At 46.1% G+C, this 23,220-nt stretch overlaps 1 protein-coding gene across 3 annotated transcripts in view; it reads right to left on the bottom strand.

Moving 5' to 3' along the window:
* Positions 1 to 23,220, bottom strand: part of KCNT2 (potassium sodium-activated channel subfamily T member 2) — a 1,642,055-nt gene that overhangs the window by 780,093 nt on the left and 838,742 nt on the right. For all 3 annotated transcript variants that reach the window (XM_073642937.1, XM_073642939.1, XM_073642938.1), the window contains exon 5: positions 20,124 to 20,183. In XM_073642937.1, the coding sequence (XP_073499038.1) occupies positions 20,124 to 20,183 (60 nt within the window). The remainder of the gene's footprint in view (positions 1 to 20,123; positions 20,184 to 23,220) is intronic.

Here is a 23,220-nt window from a genome sequence, read left to right as displayed (position 1 = left end):
GTTGTGATTGCAGTCCTTTTAAGGACTAGGTTACAGCATTTCCTACGACTTTTATCAGGCAGGTCTGTGCTCTTAAATAGATAGATTGTGGGAGTAAAGACTAATTGTAATTGCAGTCCTTTTCAGAACTAGGTTACATCAGTTCCTATCAGTTTTTGCCAGGCAGGTCTCTGCCAGTGCTGTGCAAGTTTTTTTCACAGCATTTGGCTGAATCTAGCAAAGCTAATCCTTTTTGGCCTATTGCAGAGTGTGTTAGTCAGTGGAGTAGCCTATCTGTGTTGCAAGATATACCACCTGTGTATAGAATACCAATTTTTTTACTGCACCTACTGAAGTAAAATCTTTTGGGCATAGCATCATTCTATTAGTCCATCTATACTGACCTCCATCAGGTTGCAAATTGAATATAATTTTTTTCTGCATCTAGCTCTGAAAAAATATTTGGGCTTCTAGCAGTGTGTGGGACTTGTTCTATTAGTCCATCTATACTGACCTCCATCAGGTTGCAAACTGAATATAATTGTTTTCTGCATCTAGTTCTGAAAAAATATTTTGCCTTCTAGCAGTGTGTGGGACTTTCTCTATTAGTCCATCTATACTGACCTCCATCAGGTTGCAAACTGAATATATTTTTTTTCTGCATCTACCTCTGAAAAAATATTGGGCTTCTAGCTGTGTGTGGGACTTGTTCTATTAATCCATCTATACAGGCCTCCATCAGGTTGCAAACTGAATATAATTTTTTTCTGCATCTACCTCTGAAAAAATATTTGGGCTTCTAGCAGTGTGTGGGACTTGTTTTATTAGTCCATCTATACTGACCTCCATCAGGTTGCAAACTGAATATATTTTTTTTCTGCATCTACCTCTGAAAAAATATTGGGCTTCTAGCAGTGTGTGGGACTTGTTCTATTAATCCATCTATACAGACCTCCATCAGGTTGCAAACTGAATAAAAATTTTTTCTGCATCTACCTCTGAAAAAATATTTGGGCTTCTAGCTGTGTGTGGGACTTGTTCTATTAGTCCATCTATACTGACCTCCATCAGGTTGCAAACCGAAAATAATTTTTTGTCTGCATCTATCTCTGAAAAAATATTTGGCCTTCTAGCAGTGTGTGGGACTTTCTCTATTAGTCCATCTATACTGACCTCCATCAGGTTGCAAATTAAAAATTATTTTTATCTGCATCTACCTCTGAAAAAATATTTGGGCTTCTAGCTGTGTGTGGGACTTGTTCTATTAGTCCATCTATACTGACCTCCATCAGGTTGCAAACTGAATATAATTTTTTTCTGCATCTAGCTCTGAAAAAATATTTGGCCTTCTAGCAGTGTGTGGGACTTTCTCTATTAGTCCATCTATACTGACCTCCATCAGGTTGCAAATTAAAAATAATTTATATCTGCATCCAGCTCTGAAAAAATATTTGGCCTTCTAGCAGTGTGTGGGACTTTCTCTATTAGTCCATCTATACTGACCTCCATCAGGTTGCAAACTGAATATATTTTTTTTCTGCATCTACCTCTGAAAAAATATTGGGCTTCTAGCTGTGTGTGGGACTTGTTCTATTAATCCATCTATACAGACCTCCATCAGGTTGCAAACTGAATATAATTTTTTTCTGCATCTACCTCTGAAAAAATATTTGGGCTTCTAGCTGTGTGTGGGACTTGTTCTATTAGTCCATCTCTACTGACCTCCATCAGGTTGCAAACTGAAAATAATTTTTTGTCTGCATCTAGCTGTGAAAAAATATTTGGCCTTCTAGCAGTGTGTGGGACTTTCTCTATTAGTCCATCTATACTGACCTCCATCAGGTTGCAAATTAAAAATAATTTTTATCTGCATCTACCTCTGAAAAAATATTTGGGCTTCTAGCTGTGTGTGGGACTTGTTCTATTAGTCCATCTATACTGACCTCCATCAGGTTGCAAACTGAATATATTTTTTTTCTGCATCTACCTCTGAAAAAATATTTGGGCTTCTAGCTGTGTGTGGGACTTTCTCTATTAGTCCATCTATACTGACCTCCATCAGGTTGCAATTTGAATATAATTTTTTTCTGCATCTAACCCAGCCAATAGTTTTGGCCTAATACCACAGTTTGGCCACTCAGCTCTGCTCGGTTCCCATCCATTGTTTTTTTGTGCAAACAACTCCAGAGTTGTGAATTAGTTAACCACCAAAATGAGTGGAAAAAGGCCTGCTGCTGGTGGAAAGGGGAATAGGCGTGTTGGGAAGGGGAAAAAAGGTTGTGTCCGTGGGGTAGGTGTTAAAGCAACAGTAACATCTGCAGAAGAAAGACCATCTTCCAGCCAAACTAAAATGTCTACTTCTTTTAGCAGACAATGTGATAAGATCCCTTTCTTACGGCCACGCCAATCGCTACAAATTCCAGATGAGGCACAAAAACAGCAGGTGCTTCAACGGATATCAAGTGCTCCTTTAAGTGGGCTCTCCTCCACATCAACTTCAACATCACAAATACTCCAGTCCTCAAAGGTGTCACCCCAATCGCACTTGCTTCCTCACAGCTCCCAAATCTCCAGCTGCCCGTCTGAGTATGAGGTAGAACAGATGGTTGAGTCTGCAGAGCTGTTTACTCATGCTATAGCCTGGGAATCAGAGGTCGACTCCAGCGCTTCTGTGAATCCAGACGAGGAAATGATCTGCACTGATGCCCAGAATCTTTATGAAACGGATCCAGGACCAGACGCAGAAGGTTCTGACCATAATGTAGACCCTCATTCCCAAACTGTAACTCCTGTTGGTGGAGACAATGAGGAAGACGATGATGAGACTCAAATACCTGATTGGAGCGACAACTTTAGTTTTTTGTCAGGGCAAGAACAGGTTGGCTCTGAGGACGACGGGTGTGATAACGCACAGGGTGATGATGATGAGGTCGGAGATCCCACTTACTGTCAACCCACAGTCAGCCAATAGATGAGGTGAGCAGAGGAGGTGGAGGAAGATGCTAGTGATGACGAGGTCAGGTAGCGCCTTCCTGGACAGAGACGTAGTACTGGAAGCACGTCAACAACTGCATCCTCAAACACAACTCTGCCTCTCACCACAAGTCGTGGTGGCTCTTCAGGTCGCATGGGTGCTAAGCCTTGCATAGCCTGGGCATTTTTTCAGATCGATAAAGATGACCCAACTCGTGTTATCTGTAACATTTGTCAGCAAAAGCTAAGTAGAGGCCAAAAAATACATAGTTTGAGTACTTCATGCATGAACCGGCACATGGACATGAAGCATAAGTTGCAGTGGGAAGCTCAGTGTGCTACAATGCGGCCTAGCCGGCCGGGCCAACCACCGTCTGCCATATCTTGTGCATCCGCGGCCTCTTCATCCTCTGTGACTGGGGTGACAACAGTCACACCTGTTTTGGGGCGCAGACCTGCCACCTCTTTACCCGCAACAGCCAGCGTGATTGGCAGGTCATCATTTTCTTTGGAGGTGGTAACACCAGCTGGTGTTGAGCGCTGTCCGACATCGATAGCACCACCTTTGGATCAAGGCAACCTAACATGTCCGCCTGCATCTTCCTCACAGACCGGCAGTTTGCCGGGGACACCCTTATCAACCCCGTCTAAGCACAATAGCCAGCCCTCGGTCCCTCAGATGTGGACAAGTAAAAGACCATTTCCTCCTAGTCATGAGAAAGCTAAGAGGTTGAATTTCACCATCTGCAAGCTCTTGGCTACAGAAATGCTGCCTTTCCGCCTGGTGGACACAGAGGATTTTCGAGACCTTATGTCCGTCGCAGTGCCCCAGTACCAGATGCCCAGTCGGCACTACTTCTCAAAGAAAGGTGTGCCTGCGCTCCACCAGCATGTCGCACAAAACATCACCGCTTCTTTGAGAAACTCTGTGTGTGACAGGGTGCATTTCAAAAACAGACACTTGGACGAGTAGGCATGGACAGGGGCATTACATGTCGATGACTGGGCACTGGGTAACTATGGTGACAGCAGGACAAGGGGCTGCTGTCCAAGTCTTGCCGTCCCCACGAGTTGTGCGTCAATTCTCTTTATGTCAAAGTTCCTCCACGGCTTCTGCCTCCTCAACCTCCTCTCGGTCTTCCACCTGCACCCAAAGCCTGTCTGGTCATGCCACAAGCTTTCTAACTTCGCAGGAGGGATCCTGCACACCTCCTTACTATGCTGGCAGTAGGGCTCAACGTCATCAGGCGGTTTTTCCTTTGAAATGTCTGGGAAATGTGAGTCACACAGCTGAGGAGTTGTGGTCAGCTCTGGAGAACCAATTTCATGAATGGTTGTCTCCACTGGACCTGAAACCAGGGAAGGCCGTGTGCGACAATGCTGCAAACCTGGGTGCGGCCCTTCGCCGGGGCAATGTAACACACGTGCCTTGTATGGCTCACGTGTTGAACTTGGTTATCCAGCAATTTTTAGCCCACTATCCCAGACTAGATGGCCTTCTGCAGAGGGCACGGTCACTGTGTGCTCACTTCTGCCGTTCGCATCCCGCAGCTCAGCGACTTACATCTCTACAGAAGTCGTTGGGCCTGCCACTTCACTGGCTAAAATGCGATGTGCCTACCCGGTGGAATTCAACTCTGCACATGTTGCAGCGACTGTGGCAGCACCGACAAGCCCTGGTGCAATACGTTCTGACGTATAGCCTGGGCCAACGAGATCTGGAGTTGGGGAAAATCACGCTGGAGGAGTGGTCTCAGATCAGGGACCTATGCACCCTTCTGCACAGTTTTGAAATGGCGACGAAGATGTTTAGTGCTGACGATGCCATTATCAGCATGACTATTCTGGTGATTTACATGCTGGAGCATATGTTAAACAGAATTCGGAGTCAGGTGGTGGCACAAGAGGAGGTGAAGGAAGTAGAGGAGGAGGAGTTGTATGCGGAAGGGCTAACATCTGCAAGGTCCAGACGGTCGGCAGCACCAAGGCGGCAGGCATGTGAGGGTGGGGGAGATGGTTTTACCAGGGCTCATGGTAGCAGCCAAACTAGTGAGAAAGGTGCAGGAGCCCAGGAAGAAGTGGAGGACGAACTGATGGAAGACTCATCAGATGAGGGAGACCTTGATCACATTTCTGTTGTGCGAGGTTGGGGGGAGAGGACAGAGGAAGGAAGCATGATTGTTACCTCGCCACCAACACAACAGGGACTTGGTGCTCCTAGATGCGCAACACACATGAGTGCCTTCTTGCTGCACTACCTGCAACATGACCCTCGAATTGTGAGAATTAGAAATTATCCTGACTACTGGGTTGCCACACTGTTAGATCCCCGGTACAAAAGTAAATTTGCAGAAATTATTCCTGCCATAGAAAGGGATGCACGCATGCAGGAGTATCAGCAGAGACTGTTGCAGAATCTTACATGTGCTTTTCCACAAAACACCAGTGGTGCACGTAGTGAATCTCACAGTTCCAACTTGCCAACCGTGGGACCGTCAAGTGTTCAGCACTCAAACCGTAACAGAACCACAGTATCTGCTGGTAACATCAATTTTGCGGAATCATTTCACCACTTTTTTAGCCCATCCTTTGCAAGGCCACAGGAGACAAGAAGTCTGACACATAGTCAACGCCTAGAGACGATGGTACAGGAGTATCTCCAAGTAAACATTGAAGCCATGACTGTGTCACTGGACCCTTGCTCTTTTTGGGCTTCCAATCTGGATAAATGGCCGGAGCTAGGCACTTACGCCTTGGAGATCTTGTCATGCCCCGCAGCCAGCGTTCTGTCTGAACGTGTGTTCAGCGCTGCTGGTGGTGTGCTGACAGATAAGCGCACGCGGCTCTCCACTGATAATGTAGACAGACTCACGTTCATAAAAATGAACAAATCATGGATCCGAAACGACTTTTCTACCCCTGTGTCATCCTGGGGAGAGTAAAAGCTTGATGATTGGGTAAAATCACCCTACCAACCGTTTTAAGCTTTCAAATTACTAATCATGTTTATCTGTATCTTGACTGGAAAATAATTTGGGCTTTGTAGCAGTGTGCAGCACTGATCCTATTAGCCCATCTATACTAAGCTCCACCAGATTTAAAATTAATAATAATTTTTAGCTGCATCTAGCCGGAAAATAATTTTTGGGCTCCGAGATGCGCAAGACACATAAGTGCCTTCTTGCTGCACTACCTGCAACATGACCCTCATATTGTCAGAATTCGAAGTAATCATGACTACTGGGTTGCCACACTCTTAGATCCCCCAAACTTTTCGATCAACCTTTTCATTTTAATAAAGACCAAAAAAATGGTCATTTTTGAAATTATAAGCATTAGCAGGTTATTAGAAACTGAAATCAAACAGTTTTCAACTCAAAACTTTATTCTAGGTGATGTTACATTTTCACATAGGACCCCTTGTTCGAAAGGAGCTTCTGAACTCTCTCGTCCATTGAATTTGTCAGGTTTTGGATGGTTTCTGCTTCAATTGTTTTGCATGAGGACAGAATACCCTCCCAGAGCTGTTGCTTAGATGTGAACTGCCTCCCGCCATCATAGACACTCCTTTTGATGATGCTCCAGAGGTTCTGAATGAGGTAGAGGTCAGGGGAGCATGGGGGGTCACACCATAAGTTTGTCCCCTTTTATGCCCATATCAGCCAGAGATGCAGATGTTTTATGTGCAGCATGAGATGGTGCATTATCATGCAAAAAAATTATCTTGCTGTGAAATACATGGTTCTTCTTCTTGAACCATGGCAGGAAGTGCTGTTTGAGAAAATCCACATACATTATGGAGTTCATCTTTAGCGCCTTCAGGGATCCTAAAGGGGCCGACAATCTCTCTCCCCATGATTCCAGCCCAAAACATTACTCCACTTCCTCCTTGTTGGCGCTGTAGCCGTGTTTGCGTGGGGTGTCCATCAACCAGCCATCCTCCACTCCATCCATCTGGACCATCGATCGCTGCACGGCACTCATCCGTGAACAAAACAGTTTTGAAATCAGTCTTCATGTAATGTTTGGCCCACTGGAGCCGTTTCTGCTTGTGTGAAGTGGATAGAGGAGGTCGACAGGATGGCATATGCACAGCTGCAAACCTCTGAAGGACCCTGCATCTTGTTGTTCGGGGGACGTTGGAGGCACCAGCAGCTTCAAAAACTTGTCTGCTGCTATGACAAGGATTTTTTGCCGCTGCTCTTTTAACCTGACGTAATTGCCTGTAGGAAAGAGTCCTCAATTTGCCCTTATCAGCACGCACACGTGTGTACTGTGAATCAGCTACATACTTTTTGATTGCCAAGACACTTCATCCTGATCATCGCACAATGTTGATTGTAGTCATGCCTTGACCTAAACACTCCACAATTTGTTGCTTCACAGCAGCCGACACATCCTTTTTCTCTCCCATTTTGGCAGAAAATGTAGGCTGCTTAATAATGTGAGACAGCCTTCTTAAGTAGTCTTGCCTTTCATTGGACACACCTGCCAAACTAATTAGCACAGGTGTCTGCAATTGCTTACAGTGATATAAAGAGCCCTGACACACATCACCATCAATGAGTTTAACTGACAAACAAACAAATTCTTCCCTTATCACTCCTAAACATTTTTTGCATAATAATTTGAAACACAGTGTACATGTGCGTTTCCACAAAACACCAGTGGTTCACGTAGTGAATCTTACAGTTCTAACTTGCCAACCGTGGTCGGTATGGAGTTGTTCAATAAAGGGCCCAAAATTAAGATAACATAGATGGGAGAGGTCTCTATGAATAGGAATTCCTAAGTATTTGATACCCTGTGAGGGCCAGGCAAAGGGAAAGTTGGACTGGATGGAATCCTATATGGATTTGGGGAGGGAGACATCGAGGGCCTCAGACTTCGCTGCATTGATTTTAAAATTTGACCATGTAACAAAGTGATCTATTTCAGCCATAACAGCATGGATGGATATATGTGATTGAGTGATATATACTAGTACATCATCAGCAAATAGAGAGCACTTGTACTCGGTGCCTCCCACCTCAATCCACCTAATATTGGGGTTATGGCGAATTGATGAGAGCAGGTGCTCCGTCACTAGGATGTATAAGAGAGGGGACAGAGGACATCCCTGCCTTGTCCCATTGGTGATTGTGAAAGGTGATGAAAATGTTCTGATGCACCCCCTGGGCCTTGGGACACCCGGAGCCGGACCCTTTTTGGTGGATGCTGGTGGTTGTAGTCTTCGTGGCGGCGACCCGGTTCCGTGGCTCAGGGTGGTCAAACCAGTGGCGGAACTATTTATGTGGTTTTGATGTTTAAATGTCCGACTACGCCACCCGTGGATTGCGGTCAGAGTGAACCGCCGCTGCAGGGCAGACCGCTGAGGCTGGTGTTGTGGGTGCAGCAGAGCGTAGCATAACTCCCCACGGGAGGAGTATAGCCTCAGGGCAGTGTATGCGGAGGATGGAGGTGATGGTGCAGGGCAGCAGCAGTAACGACACGGAGTCAGTGATGCAGTTCAGGGCCTTTACTCACAGTTCTTATTATCCAGACCACGTCTGCAGGTAACGGCTGCCCACGTCGTACTGTGCTCACCAGGTGAGGGGCTCAGACAACTCCCAGATAACTTTGGAGCGCTTCACAGGACCCCCTTTGTGTGTCCTTTGTCTGGCCTTTCTTACCAACCCTTCTGTCCGGCTGCCTCGGGCCTCCTCTTGGTAAACTTGGCGCCAGTTTCCCTGACCCTATGTGCTGCCCTCCTAGCGGGTGTAGCGAGGTGCTGCGCCACATAAAATGTCACAGCCTCCGGTTTCTAGCTGAGGGTCGTTTCCTGCCTCCACTAGTTTCGGGGATCGGTCTCCCCCTTTGGCCTGACCCCTCCATGCAGGTGGATTCGGGCGTGCGGTGGCGACTCGCCTGTCCGCACCCCTGGGATCCCTTCATTCCTCGTTCCTGGAGCCTTCTCCGCTCCTCTTCCTTCCTTCTCCCTCTTCCAGGCCTGGACCTCTGTTACTAGGCCCGCCTCCAGAGCAGAGCTCATGCAGAGCCCCTGCTCCCTGCCACTTCTGCTCAGACTTCTCTGCACTGAACTAAGATGGTGCCCACGTTTTATACTCTCTTCTCAATGCACCCAGGAACTGCTTCCTCCCTGCTCCTGCACTACAGGGTTCTCCTTCCTCAGTGTTCCCTCCCCCCACTCCAGCCAGGGACAGGGACTGTCGTGACCATCTCAGGGGCATATTGGTCGCCCTGCCCCAAGGCAATGTGGTGTAATGCATGCAGGTGTCGGGTCCTGATCCACACTCCATCCTTACCTGAGAGTGAGATATCACACCTCTGGGTGAGGTGCAATACCTCTGTAGCAACCGAGCCCTCAGGGTGCTACAGTTCCATTTATCTTCAGCCTAGGTGACGTACTGCGATACAGGGCTGTGATTTTGGCTATAAAAGGGTCCCCTAGACCCCTACCCCAAGCTTTTTAAGAGAATCATATATGGCGTGCCAGGAGACTCTATGGAATGCTTTCTCAGCATCCAACGAGAGTATCTAATTACAAATTTTTAACTGCATCTAGCCCAGGAAATACTTTGTGCCTAGTAGCAGTGTCTGCTAGTCAGCGGATAATCCCGGCTGTTAAGCAAGCTACACCACCTGTAGTTTGGACACTTAATTTTTTCAAAGGAAATGCTTCGGGACCACGGGATACTCAGTGAAGAGCATCAGGAGGCACCCCAAGGCATAGGGGCTGGGACTGGCAGTAGGATGCCTTGCGGTGGACAGCCGAGCTCGATCCTTATAAAAGCTTTTTAACTGCAGCAGGTTTAGTGGACGCTACTGGAGCTGGAATTACGCGGCTGCTGGCATGAGACTTGCCCTCCAATAGATCCTTGTAAATGGATTTAAAGTGTATTCATTCAAATTAGAGAGACAATTTAAATTAAAAAGCATAGAGCTGCCTCCACCACAGGGGGGCTCGCTCGACCCACCAGCGGACAGGCACCAGTATTGGGAGAGGGGGGCTGGCCGTCAGGGTTCACCGCGGCTCTGGCACAAACCCGGCGACACGGAGGTGGCACGGGCAGGAGCGGACTGAACGTGTCGGCTTCTCACTTTTTGGATTTTAGAAGGGCATGACATGCCTATATCTGTGTCTCCCCCTCCTTTTACTCCTCCACCTCTTTTCTTTTCTCATGACTATATGTACTTGTCATTTTTTCATGTGCTAGTTGTATCTTCTGAGCAGTTTGTCAGCTTTTGGACACCTTTGAAGGTGTTTTCTATGTGTTTCTATGTGTTTTTGTTTGCCTGCCATTGGTTTTAACGGTGTTCGAAGGTGTTCGATGAACAGTTCGACGAACAGTTCGGCGAACACACGGGTGTTCGACGAACCGAACCGAACTCGAACACTACGGGGGTGGCTCAACACTCGTCCTGACAGGAATATGTCCAGTGCAATATCCATTAAGTGAACACCGTCGGGGCGTATGAGGCCTGCTTTATCTCCTTCCAGTTGTCGGTGTCATATCACTACACCGCCTCTGTTTCTTCTAAATTTTGCCATCCGAATATTTATTAACCGCCTTGTACGTTCGATGGCCGTGATGTCTCGCGCACCTTGCCATACCGCTATCGGCACAATCTCTGACCATACTATAGTTAGTTTTGTGAAAAATTCTCTGAAGCGCTCAGTGTCTAGTTTCATTATTGTCATTAGTTCTGCGCTCTTGTGATGACCTAGGTCGTTTCCCCCGGCCTGTATAACTAAGATCACCGGACCTCTTGCCTCTCTCCCTACCTTGATTACCTCCATAAGTACCTGTGGTCATTGCAGGCCTCTAATACCTCTTCAGTTGAAATATGTGTTATGAAACTCTAATTTCCTCCCGCCTGGGCGGACTTTCGCCCTTTTTTCTGTCCAATATATATACTAGTGGCCTATCACCCACACTGTTGGTTTAGCATCACCTGTAAAAGAAACAAACCACATTAGGATAACAAGTCCGGTCTTATGCATCTCGCCAAACACGTGGATCGCCATCTCCCTATCCTCTGAACTTCCGTTTCTGACAGTCCTGCTCTTGCTGCTTCCGTGGCAGCGCCTATGCGGAATGAGTGTGTCCCGTAATCTTTGGGGTGGTTCCCTGCCGATGTTAGGGATTTATTAAATGTAGCTTGGAACTGGTATCTTGATAATGGCGTTCTATTAATGTGTGATAGGAAGAAATTACTTTGTGATCTGATGGTTATATATGTTTTTGCTATACCCGACTCAGTGTACCGTTTGTGGGCTGTAGAAGTACTCAAGTGCCCCTGCCCGCTGGAACCGTTTTCGATTTGCGTATGCGTAGATGTATTGCATTATTGGCTATGACTACGTCCTGCTGTAATAAGCCTCCACTGGTGGTAATTTTGGATTGAGGGACTAATTCGCTTATGCATAGCACCCCGAAGAAGGTGATCACAAACGCAGTAAACAGTAGTGTTGCTTAAAATTGTGAGTGTCATGTTAATGGTGCTAGGGATATGATGTGAAAAATCAGTTTTAGTGACACGGGACGGGACGTCTACACTCCTGACTTGGCTGACCCCTTTTCCACCCTTTTATGGATTGTCTGATGATGAATCTCTTTGTCACATCTCCCCAATTCAGTAGTTGGAAGTGAAATGCTACTCCGGTCAGACACCGCTGCGCTGATGCCCCTGATATGCCCCTCATCATTAGCTGATGGAGAAATTCTATGGTGACTTGTAATCTGGCTTGTTCACATTGGTCAACCCGTCTGCCTGCTACTTGTCGTGTCCACTCTTCCCATGCCTTACCGTATGCTTGCCACGTCGACGGGGCAACTGACGCTCTGATTAATGGCATCAACTATTCGCCACTGGATCCCATAGGGAGGGTGGGCAACTGTTGCCTGATGGGTGGGCGTTGGGGAGGAGCTCTGTGAAAATCTGCCAATTGAATTGTGATAAAGCATTAGCAGCAGCCTTAGACCCCTCAGCATTGTGGCCAGCGCGGACCCATACATTCTGTTTTAGGCACAGGAATGCTAGCCGACATATTAGGCCTAGCACTGGGAGAGACAATTATGCCGTCTTATTAATGCAGTGCACTAGGCTGGTGTTTTTTTTTATGAAGCGTATATTTTTGTTAGCCAGGCGCATGCCCCATATTTCTATTGCTACCACTATTGGGAAGAGTTCCAGGAGTATCTGTTTTTATGTCAGCACTTGTTCTGCCCAATACGGAGGCCATAAGCTTGTGCACCATTGGTTATTTGGTATCGCTGCATATCCGTACAGATGGGCTACTCCACTGAGTAACAGACAGTGCTACAGGCCCAAAAGGTTTTACTCGGCTAGATGCAGTAAAAAATTGTTGTTATTAAATACAAAGGTGGTGTAGCTTGGTTCAGATGGGCTACTCCAATGAGTAACAGACACTGCTACTATGCCCAAAATTATTTACAGGGCTAGATGCAGTAAAAAATTGTTATTAAATTCAAAGGTGGTGTAGCTTGGTACTGATGGGCTACTACAATGAGTAACAGACACTGCTACTATTCCCAAAATTATTTGCTTGGCTAGATGCTGTAAAAAATTGTTATTAAATCCAAAGGTGTTGTAGCTTGGTACAGATGGGCTACTACAATGAGTAACAGACACTGCTACTATGCCCAAAATTATTTACTGGGCTAGATGCAGTAAAAATTGTTATTAAATTCAAAGGTGGTATAGTTTGGTACAGATGGGCTACTACAATGAGTAACAGACACTGCTACAGGCCCAAAATTATTTATTGGGCTAGATGCAGTAAAAAAATGTTATTAAATTCAAAGGTGGTGGAGCTTGGTACAGATGGGCTACTGAAATGAGTAACAGACACTGCTACTATGCCCAAAAGGTTGTACTTGGCTAGGTGCAGTAAAAAAATGGTATTAGATACACAGGTGGTGTAGCTTGCAACACAGATAGGCTACTCTACTGACTAACACACACTGCTAGAGGCCCCAAAGGATTGGCTTAGCTAGATTTAGCCAAATGCTGTGAAAAACACTTGCACTGCACTGGCACAGACCTGCCTGGCAAAAAGTGCTAGGAACTGCTGTAACCTAGCCCTGAAAAGGGCAGCAATTACAAACTAGTCCCTACTCCCTAAACCTTTCTGTCTATTTAAGAGAAAATTCACTTGCAATTCACTGTTACACAATATAGCGCCAACAGCAGCAGCGGTGCCGTCTAACATTCAGCTGCAGCAGTGAGAAAATGGTGGTGACGAGGAAAATGGCTGGGACTTATAGGGCAAGGACATGTGACATACACAGCCAAAGACACATGCCCTTGCTTGTGTGAAAAAAAGCACTTCGCTCCGTGTGTGCGCTGCTGATAGGCTGACAGACTGCACCTCCCCACTGTAAATGCGGGAAAGAAAAAAAAATATGGAGATCGGCATTATTTCTGCAGAGATCCATCCCCTGCCCCTCCCCCCACCTGCTGTGCACTGAAAATGTGTATTAACATTGATTAACAGCATTACTGTGAAGAAATCCAGTTACGATTTTGGTGCACGAACAGTTATCGAACATAACCTCGAACAGCCGAATTTTTTGCAAATCGTTCGGGTTCGTCGAACGGCTCGAACACCGCCCAAAACAGCTCGAATTTGAGATTGGCAAACAATTCGAGTCGAACACCGCTCATCTCTACTCATAATGCTTACAGCTAACAGGAGGCATCTCTATGGACACAATCAAATGACAGCACAAATTTATTTACAGTAAACAGCAAGGAAAAATGTTTCTTGTTTTTAGCAGTCTGTTTTCGAAAGAATACCTAGTTGAAGCCTGTACCGTTATCCTTTGGGTTTCTCTCAGAAGGAATATTTTCACTTCTCCACATAAGGTCTATAGAGATTGTAATATTGGCTGTGACTTGTTCCTTATGATAAGGTCTCTCATGTCAGGTGTTCCACTTCCATATATCTTTAACTTTGATAAAGAAAATAGTCAATTCAGTTTTTATAATACATAATTTGCCAACATGTTTTATTACTTGCTATAGATAAGCTACATACTAGCTTTATAAATTCATGTTTTGTTTCAGCTAAATGAAACCAAATTTAAGCCTGCAGACACTGTAAGGCTATGTGCACACGATGCGTTTTTCATGCATTTCTGCAGAGGAAACGCTTCAAAAACGCATGGTAATCCGAACCCCATGGTCCCCAATGGCATTCCGCAATGTCAATGCACATGCTGCGGATTTTTCCGCAGCGTTTCTGCAGCACTCTTAAATCCGCAGCATGTTCATTAATTTTGCGGAAGCGCCGCCATTGACTTGCATTGAGACACATAATATCCGCGTCTGTACACTCTCATCCTGACCTGGGTACCATTGTACCTGTAAAAAAAAGAATAAAATAAAAAATAAAGTTTATATTCACCTGTCCGGCGGCTTCTCTCTGCTTGCCGGCAGCGCTTCTCCTTCCAAGACCTGAGATGACGTCGCGGTCATGTGATCGCAGGCTGTCTCGCGAGAGCCCGGCAACCAGGAAGAAGCCAGGACGAGTGCTGCAGCACACGCCAGGGCATCGGGGGTGAGTATAGCTTTATTTTTTTATTTTTACAGTCACACTGTATAAATCCATGCCGTTTGCATGGATTTATACAATGTGACCTAGTTGTCAAGCACTTTCCAAGTGATGCTATCGCCTGGAAAGTGCTTGTCAGTCCGCATGCGGAAACACATGCGTTAACGCATGTGGATACGCATGTGAATCCGCATGTATTCCGCATGTATTCTGCAGGAAAAACGCATGCACAATCTACATGCGTTTTTTCTGCCAGGGAGATGCAGAAATGCTGCAGAAATTTTCTGCTTCATTTCTGCATCGTGGGCACATAGCCTTAGAATGTTCTGCAAGATGATGTTCCATTGATAAGATATTCTTGCAAAAACCAGGCGCGTGAAAGTCTTTTAAGACAATGATCCTTGAAAACTTATAATTGTTAAAGTTTGCAATAATTAATTATTGCTGGTTTACAACATTCGTTGCTTTGAGCAGGTGCAGAATTTTGATTTTAATACTGCACCCTTTATAACCATGGCAGATTCCTCTTACACATTCATAGGGAAGCATAAGTGTGGTGCCCCTGCAGGATCAGTCGCCACAGAGGTACTGCATTTCACCCAGAGGTGTGGTACCCCACTCTCAGGTAAGGAGGGAGTACTGCCAGGACCCACCCACCTGCATCCAACACTACATTATTCTAGACCAGAAGGCGGAGCAAGATGCACTGGCTTATGCTGAGCGCTGTCCCTGGTTGGAAGTGGGGGGAACCTAGAGAGGGGGAACCATGTAGTGGGTGTGGGTGGAGGAAGTAGTTCAGGGGAGCACCTTCAGTGGGAGTATAAGAAAGCAGGGAACCATCTAGAAGGAGTAAGGCGAGACCAGTCAGACAGAGGAGAAGGAGTGGGAGCAGGAGCCCTGGAGGATCTCTGCTCAGAGAGGAGAGAGAAGCGGGCCTAGACGGAGAGGCCCAGGAGGACAGGCTGGAAGAGGACGGGAGCAGAGGGAAGGCTCCAAGAGGGACAGAGGGGATCCTAGGGGCACGGGAAGTGCGGATGCCATCTGTGCACCCAAATCTACCAGGACATGGAGGGATCAGACCGCAGAGGGGACTGGCCCCTAACTAGTGGAGAACTACAAGGCTAAGCTAGGAACCAGAGAATACTGTATTTTCAGGGTGCAGCTGCTCACTACCGCAACTATATCATCAAAAAGGAGGCCGCATAGAATTAAGGGAACTGCAGGTTGCCCGCCAAAATCCGAGGCTACCGGCTTGGGAAACGGGTTGCAAGGCATGGGGCAGGAGGGTGAGAGCCAGTGCAGGAAGACGACCGAGGAAGGAAAATAGAATGGGGTCCCGTTAAGTACTCTTGAACTACTTGAGGGATTGCTGAACCCCTCCCGTGGTGAACACAGGACGGCGTGGGCGGTCACCCTGGTACTGGTGACCTGGAGTCTGACAACTGTGAGTAAATGTGAAGACTGCACCCCACTGTGTCCTAGAGTTATTATCTGCGCCATCACCTGCACCACACTGCACAGCAACATCTACCTCATAACATTACCATCTATCCTGCCCTGGAGCTTAGCTCTTCCTGTGGAGAGCTGAACCAACCCTGCTGCATCACCATCAGCTCCAGAGGATCTGCACCGCAGCGGCGGCCCATATAGCCGCTTACCACAGGTGGCGTCACAAACATTAACTACAAAAACTTTATTCCTTTTATTTTATTCTCCTTTTATTGACCGCCCTGGGTCACAGACCAGGTCACAGCCACCGTGACATCCCCCAGCATCGACAGGCCCAGCTACCGAGTACCCCACGGCCCAGGGGGCGCGTAATAAGCATTTTATGTCTTATCTTATATTGAGGAATTAAACTTGATGGGGGACTCATTCAAGACTGGTACCAGCTGAAGTTTCTACAAAATCAGAGATAACTATTCCCAGAGTTCTAGAGTGAACACCAGAAACATCACTAGTCAAATTGGCTGCACAACAATTGGCTGGGAAAAAAGGGAGGAGGATACTGAATTAAGTATATTTCAGTAAAAATTCAGTAAAATTGCAGTCCCTCAAAAGTGCCTGTCATACTGGTCAAGTAAGAATTGCCTCCATAGAAGATGTTGGTGCCGCAGTTATCCAGAACCAGTGAGTCCCCATGGTCGACCAGTGAACTAAGGGCCATAAGGAAAAACACTTCTCCTCCTTGATAAAACCCATATTGTTTTTAAAAGTGCCTAAAATGTGTATGCACCTGCCACAACCCCAACTACTTAGATCTGACTGTAGTACTTGAGATACTTTGTGGCATTGAAGATTTTCACCCAATAATGGATTTAAAGCGTTGGGTGGCAGATTAACAAGTAGACCCTAAAACACATTGCCAAGAATAGAGACACTGCGTGACAAGATAGGTGAGTTTTCTTCCACTGTTTCCTGGAGTATCAGATTATTCAGCGTCAGTAGCTGAGTACACTGACAAATCCCAGGATCCTAAAGAAATAGACCAACAGCAGCCATGTGCGTAGCAGCATACGTAACTGGGGTGACTGCTAGAGACAATGAGACTGTGACCACAGCCCAATAATGTGAAGTGTTCCTGTACCACTACTCCCTTTCACGGGACAAGGCTCAGACAAGCCAACCTTTCAGTTTTTCATAAATAAGTCACCCTTTCATGTGTAGTGAGCACATGGGTAGTGTGAACAGTAATAGAATGTGACCTGGCCTCTAAGCTATCCATAACCACTCATGTGCCTGGGGTCGGCATCGATACGAAGATAATCTTCCTTACAGAAACATAACAGCTGCCTGCACAAATAGCAGCATTTCGTCACCATGATACGGTGTTACATCATTTATTGAGATGAGATTTACTCTGCAAATTAAATTGTCACATGGTAGGTATGCTGTTAAAAAAAGAAAACCATACCCAGAAACACATAGAGGCGTTTGAGAATTTTAACAAGTCGGCTGCCTCATATCTCCTCAAGACTGTCAGCGCTCCTGACACAGTATGAGATGCAGTACTAGAATGCAATAGAGACTTGTGGTCAGACTTAGGACCACTGACAACATTTTTGTTTGTAGCATCGAGATTTATTCTCATACCATAGGAACAGACATTTGTCCATTCTTTGCTGTACAGGATGTAACTCAGCATGCCTTCTACCCAGATCTCTGGTCATCTGCATTGGCAGCAGAACACAGACCTTAGGAGAAGGCGGGGTGTGCCCCTCAGACTCATCTCGGGCACCTAAAGGAGATATGCTGATGTGCATCAGTTGGCTCCCAGAATTTGTTCCCATACCTGGCTGCTATGACACATCGTATGAAGCATGGCTCAAAAGGAGGGATGATTGACTGGTACAGCATCATTGATTTGCTCCTGGATTCACCTCAGTTGCAGCTACAAAATGTCAGTCCTGGCTAACATGTCTAAAATTCATTGCTAAAAACTTGTATGAAAACAATCCGTAATAATGTTTTTAGCAAATGTTTCTGGGGAGCTTTTACAACTAGTAAACTGTGAATTATATGACTATGAGTGTACTTTATGTGTGTGTGGATGTCATTTCAAGGTGGGGACAAGATAGGAAAGCCCAAGCCCCTGTAGAAGTTACTGTCGGAAGTTATTAGTAGATTTTGGGTTCCAGGGGAAATTGATAGAGTAGACATTTTACTGGGCAGGTAATGCAAATATGGTTATGGGAGAAGCAGCAAAATCACTTTGAGTAGTGATCTGAACTGACAGAGTTTGGTGCCGAGCAGAAAAAGGGGGTAGTTAGCATTAGCAACTACCTGACTCTAACTTCTTAGCCCATAGGGAAAAGTAAGTAAAGTCCTGGATAACCCATTAAAAAAAGTGTACAATTCCTATTCTAACAATCTTACTCTATTCAATGATGATGAAAATAATATAAACACCAGTTCAAGTAATTTTCTAATAATTTATTCCTGTGAGCTAGCAGATTTTTTATTTGTAATGGAATTTTTCTACCTGAGACAATGAGTTATCTAGGGAAACAATTTCATGCAGATTTTAGTGGGGCTTTTTTTGTAAATGAATCATTTGGTGCAAAATACCTATTGTCATGTTCTCTTTAGCAAAAATGCTTCTTTTTTCCTCAGTAATCCACACAAATTAAGCAGTAGCAATCTTCTACAATTATTGCATTTTTTGTTTTTGTTTTTTTTAAATGTATAAACCCTTTTTTACTGTTCCTTCCATACAGATTTGAAAAAAAATGACTCTTAAGAAGCCTTTCTTTAGTGCAGAAATGCTGGGATTTTGCATTTTACAAGTCAACTGTATTTTTTGTATGCATTTTTTCAGGCTCCTTGTAGATGCTTATGGGGAAAAAATGCACAGTTCAATAGTTTAAAAGCACAGTGGGTATGAGTTAGCCGTGTCCCAGTATAGCAAAACTCTAGCTTCTTATCGAGTATACAGCAGATTATTGTTTGCTTAAGACCCGCTTGCCTGAGATAAGGAATCCTTCCTTCGGCTAAAGGCCCCATCACACTAAGCGATGCAGCAGCGATCCCGACAACGATACGACCTGTCAGGGATCGTTGCTGCATCGCTAATACATCGCTGGTGAGCTGTCAAACAGGCAGGCTCACCAACGATCAGGGGAGCAGCGATATCGTGGAAAGAATCGTTCCACGATGTCGTGCTCCCATTACCAGCCTGCTGCTTAAGCAGGAGCAGGCTGGTAACTATGGTAAACATCGGGTTACTAAGTGCGCGTGTGCCCCTAGTAACCCGCTGTTTACCATGGATACCACTCTGCTACGGTGCGCGGGAGCCTCCGCGCACCGTAGCAGAGTGGTATCCATGGTAAACAGTGGGTTACTAAGTGCGCGCGTGCCCCTAGTAACCCGCTGTTTATCATGGTTACCAGCCAGATCGTTGGTCCCGCTGGTCACACACAGCGATGTGTGCTGGCCAGCGGGAGGCCAACGACCAAAAAATGGTCCAGGACACTTTGCAGCGATCAGCGACCTCACAGCAGGGGCCTGATCGTTGCAAAGTGTCACACATAGCGACATCGCTGGTGAGGTCGCTGGTGAGTCACCAAAACAGTGACTCAGCAGCGATCTCGCTAGCGATATCGCTATGTGAGACGGGGGCTTTAGTCCTCGCTTCAAGCTTCTTGGCCTAACATAAGAAACATGTCCTCCTCTTTGTTTGGCTAGGCCCACTCACCTCAGATTCGGAATCCACATAATCCTTGCTTTCCTTCAGAACATTCTATCTGATATGGTCACCCTTCTTGGCACACAAAAACTAATTTACATGCAGGTCTGCGAGTAACTAGACCATAGTTATGTTCACTTTCCCAATCTCACTAATCAACAAGAATCTGTATCTGCTTGTGCCCAAGTAACTCCTCCCATCCGGGCTAGTCCCATTAATAGTCCTGTTTGCTGCTGATTCTCTGTTGCTGGTCTCAAAATAGATAAAACAACATTTTAAACAAAGAAATGCATTTTATAACCATAAGTTCTTCAAGGGTTGTGGGCAGCTTCTCCACACCTTTACATTCTGTAATTGTTGATTATTCATATTAGTGCAGCAAAGTACAAGAAAAATAGCACTTACCTTGTAGCTGAGGTAACTGAGCAAGATTGTTTCTAAAAGGCTGATGAGAGCCACTGTCACCTGTGAAGAATGAAGAAGGTAGCATTTGTAAAAAGAAATATCACTGACAACAGAAAGCTACATTATACTAAGTCCTCTTACACAAGGCTATATGATGATCACTAATTTTCATTAGTAGTTGTAAGCCAAAATGAGGATCGGAAACTGCACAGACAGAAAAATTATAATTGAAACATTAGTACATTGTGGCTCCCCTGAGCGTTCAGTCGCCACAGAGGTACTGCACCTCACCCAGAGGTGTGGTGTCTCCCTTCTCTCAGGTATGATGTGAGTGCTGCATGGAACCCCAAACACCTGCATCCAACACTACACTACTCCAGGCCAGCTGGAAGGGCAACATGCAGAGCGCAGCTGCTGAGCCCTGACCCTGGCTGGGGTGGGGGAACACAAAGATAGGGGGAACCAGTAGTGGGTGTGAGTGGAGGAAGTAGTTAGAGGGAGCACTTTAGTAGGAGTATAAAATAGGGAAGCCATCTTAGGGTGGCAGATCAGTGGTGGTGTGAATTCTAGGGAGCTGTTCAGAAGAACAGCTCGGGACAGTTCAGAAGAACATTCCGGGAGCAGAGTCTCATTAGGAGATCTGCTCCACAAGTAGGGACCAGTGTCAGAGGCCCAGGAGGGGAGCAGGGAGTAGGCTCCATTCTAAGAAAGGATCCCAGGGGGTACGGCGCGTGCAGGACGGCACCCATGCGCCCCGCATCTGTCAGAAGACAGAGGGATCGCAGCCGCATTCTAGTCCCCTGAGGGTCAAGCAAGTCTGTGTAACTCCGACGGACAGGAGGGACTTCAGAGTACCCGAACAGGACTGAGAGTGGGCAGCGCAGAGCAGGAGGGAAAAGGACCTAGTGTGAAGACGGTCAAAATAGGAACACAAGAAAGTGGGGTTCTGCCAGGTATCCCCAAGCAACCTGAGGAAGGATTGAGCCCCTGCCCGGTGAACGCAGAGGGACACGGGAGGCCTGCACCTGTAAAGTGCACCTGTGGACTGTTTGAAGAATTGTGAGTAAAATCTTGGATGACTGGACTGTAAAGCCTCCGTTCATTCTTTCATCGGTGCCACTGTTCCCCCTGTAGTACAACGCCCAGCGCAAACCACTCTCCATAACTTCGCTGCCCTGAGACCTCCTCCACCTGTGGGGAGCTGTCCCATCACAAGCTGCCCTAACATCTGCCTCAGAGGACTGTTGCAGCGCTGGTGATCCTCACCAGACACCACAGGTGGCGTCACGAACTCACTAAAAATATTACCTTTTGCACTGACTGCCCTGGGTCACGGACCGGGCCAGCCACCGTGATATCCCCCACCAGCCGGCATCCAGGGACCCGGCTGCTGAGTACCCCACGGCCCTGGGGGCGCGTCAACATTGTCCATGTTTCGGCTTACAAAAGAAAAATAATAACCACTACATTGCCATGTGAAAGTGGTTTTAACAATACTTTACATTAGCAAAAAAGATAAATGGACAGACAGATGAAAAATTGTCTATAGATGTTTCTAAGCCCTGATACAGGGAAAGCTTTCAATTCTGTACTGTATCTTGGAATTTACTTATTATGCCTCTTAGATGTTCTAGACCTACACTAGATCCTGTGGTGGGTATGCCATTAACATCTGAAAGTAAAATAAACAGCAAGCCTGTACAACTCAATCGTGCACAGCATCATTGAGATGTCCTCTTTTCCTACACCTGTTTAACTTTTTTGTACAACCCCTTCTTTGTTTATTACAATCACTTATTACACACCAGTAGTATTGTGGAGCTAGATTAGGCTAGGTCACTGTCCATGCTCTTTTTTGCTTTCAGGATATGGCATGGTTCTTTAAAAAAACAGCTATAAAAGGTACAGGACTGATTAAGATATAGTCGCAGTAGAAAGGGACTGCATGGTAGAGGATTGTAAAGTGAAGACAGCTTGTTATTCACTTCTTCTAGCTCCTGCACCAGGTTCTGCTTTTTGTTACGCTGGCGGCTACCTCTGCTCTCTTACCATGGTAACCTGATGCCCAACTCAGATGTCACTGACCCTCTTCTTTTTAGGCTGGCTATGGTGATGGTCCATGCTTATTACCATGTTGCTTTGACTTGGTTTGTACCACAAGAATCGCCAAATTCTGTCTATCGCAGGGCTCTGCTTCAGTTCTCTTAATCTTTCTTTTTGTGCCATAAATCATTTCGAAATCCACTGTTCAAAGCTGTTCCACATGCTATCCAGAATATCTACCTCCACTCTTCCATTGCATTGCAGATCCTGCCCAGCATATCTAGCTTCACTTTTCCATGGTGTTCCATATGCTGTCCAGTATATCTTGCTCCACTCTTCCATGATGTTCACATTTTGCCCAGCATATATAGCTCCATTTTTCCATGATGTTGTTCCACATGCTGTCCAGCAAATCTAACTCCACTCTTCCATGGCGTTCCATATGTTGTCCAACATGCCTAACGCCACTCTTCCCTAGTGTTGCACATGCTGTCCAGCATATCTAGTTCCACTCTTCTCTGGCATTCCATATGCTGTCCAGAATACCTAGCTCCACTCTTCCCTGGTGTTCCACATGCTGTCAAGCTGTTAGGAGGGCGGTTACAAACAACTTTATTATAATGGAACGCAACCGACCCCGGGGTCCGCGATGCAGCCTGGTCGACTGCTGACGAACACTTTCCTGGTGAAAAGGAAAGCAACCAACTAAAATGATAAACCCTACCATGTTACTGCATACGGGAATGGGTATAGCAATTCGCACAATCTCCGTTAGCAGTAGTGTTGAGCCACCCCCGTAGTGTTCGGGTTCGGTTCGGTTCGTCGAACACCGGGATGTTCGAGGAACTGTTAGTCGAACTGTTCGTCGAACACCTTAGAACACCGTCGAACACCGTTAAAAGCAATGGCAGGCAAACAAAAACACATAGAAACACATAGAAAACACCTTCAAAGGTGTCCAAAAGCTGAAAAACTGCTCAGAAGACACTCTCTTTAAAAAAGCAGGCCGGCAATTCAGCAGCGGCAGACACCGGTACCCGACAATTTAGACAAG

This window comes from Phyllobates terribilis, unplaced genomic scaffold (assembly GCF_046119375.1).
Source record: "Phyllobates terribilis strain yellow unplaced genomic scaffold, ASM4611937v1 Scaffold_8__6_contigs__length_399053987, whole genome shotgun sequence".
NCBI classification, from domain to species: Eukaryota; Metazoa; Chordata; class Amphibia; order Anura; family Dendrobatidae; genus Phyllobates; species Phyllobates terribilis.
The sequence above is the reverse complement of the archived record's forward strand: the minus strand, read 5'-3'. Positions and strand labels throughout refer to the sequence as shown.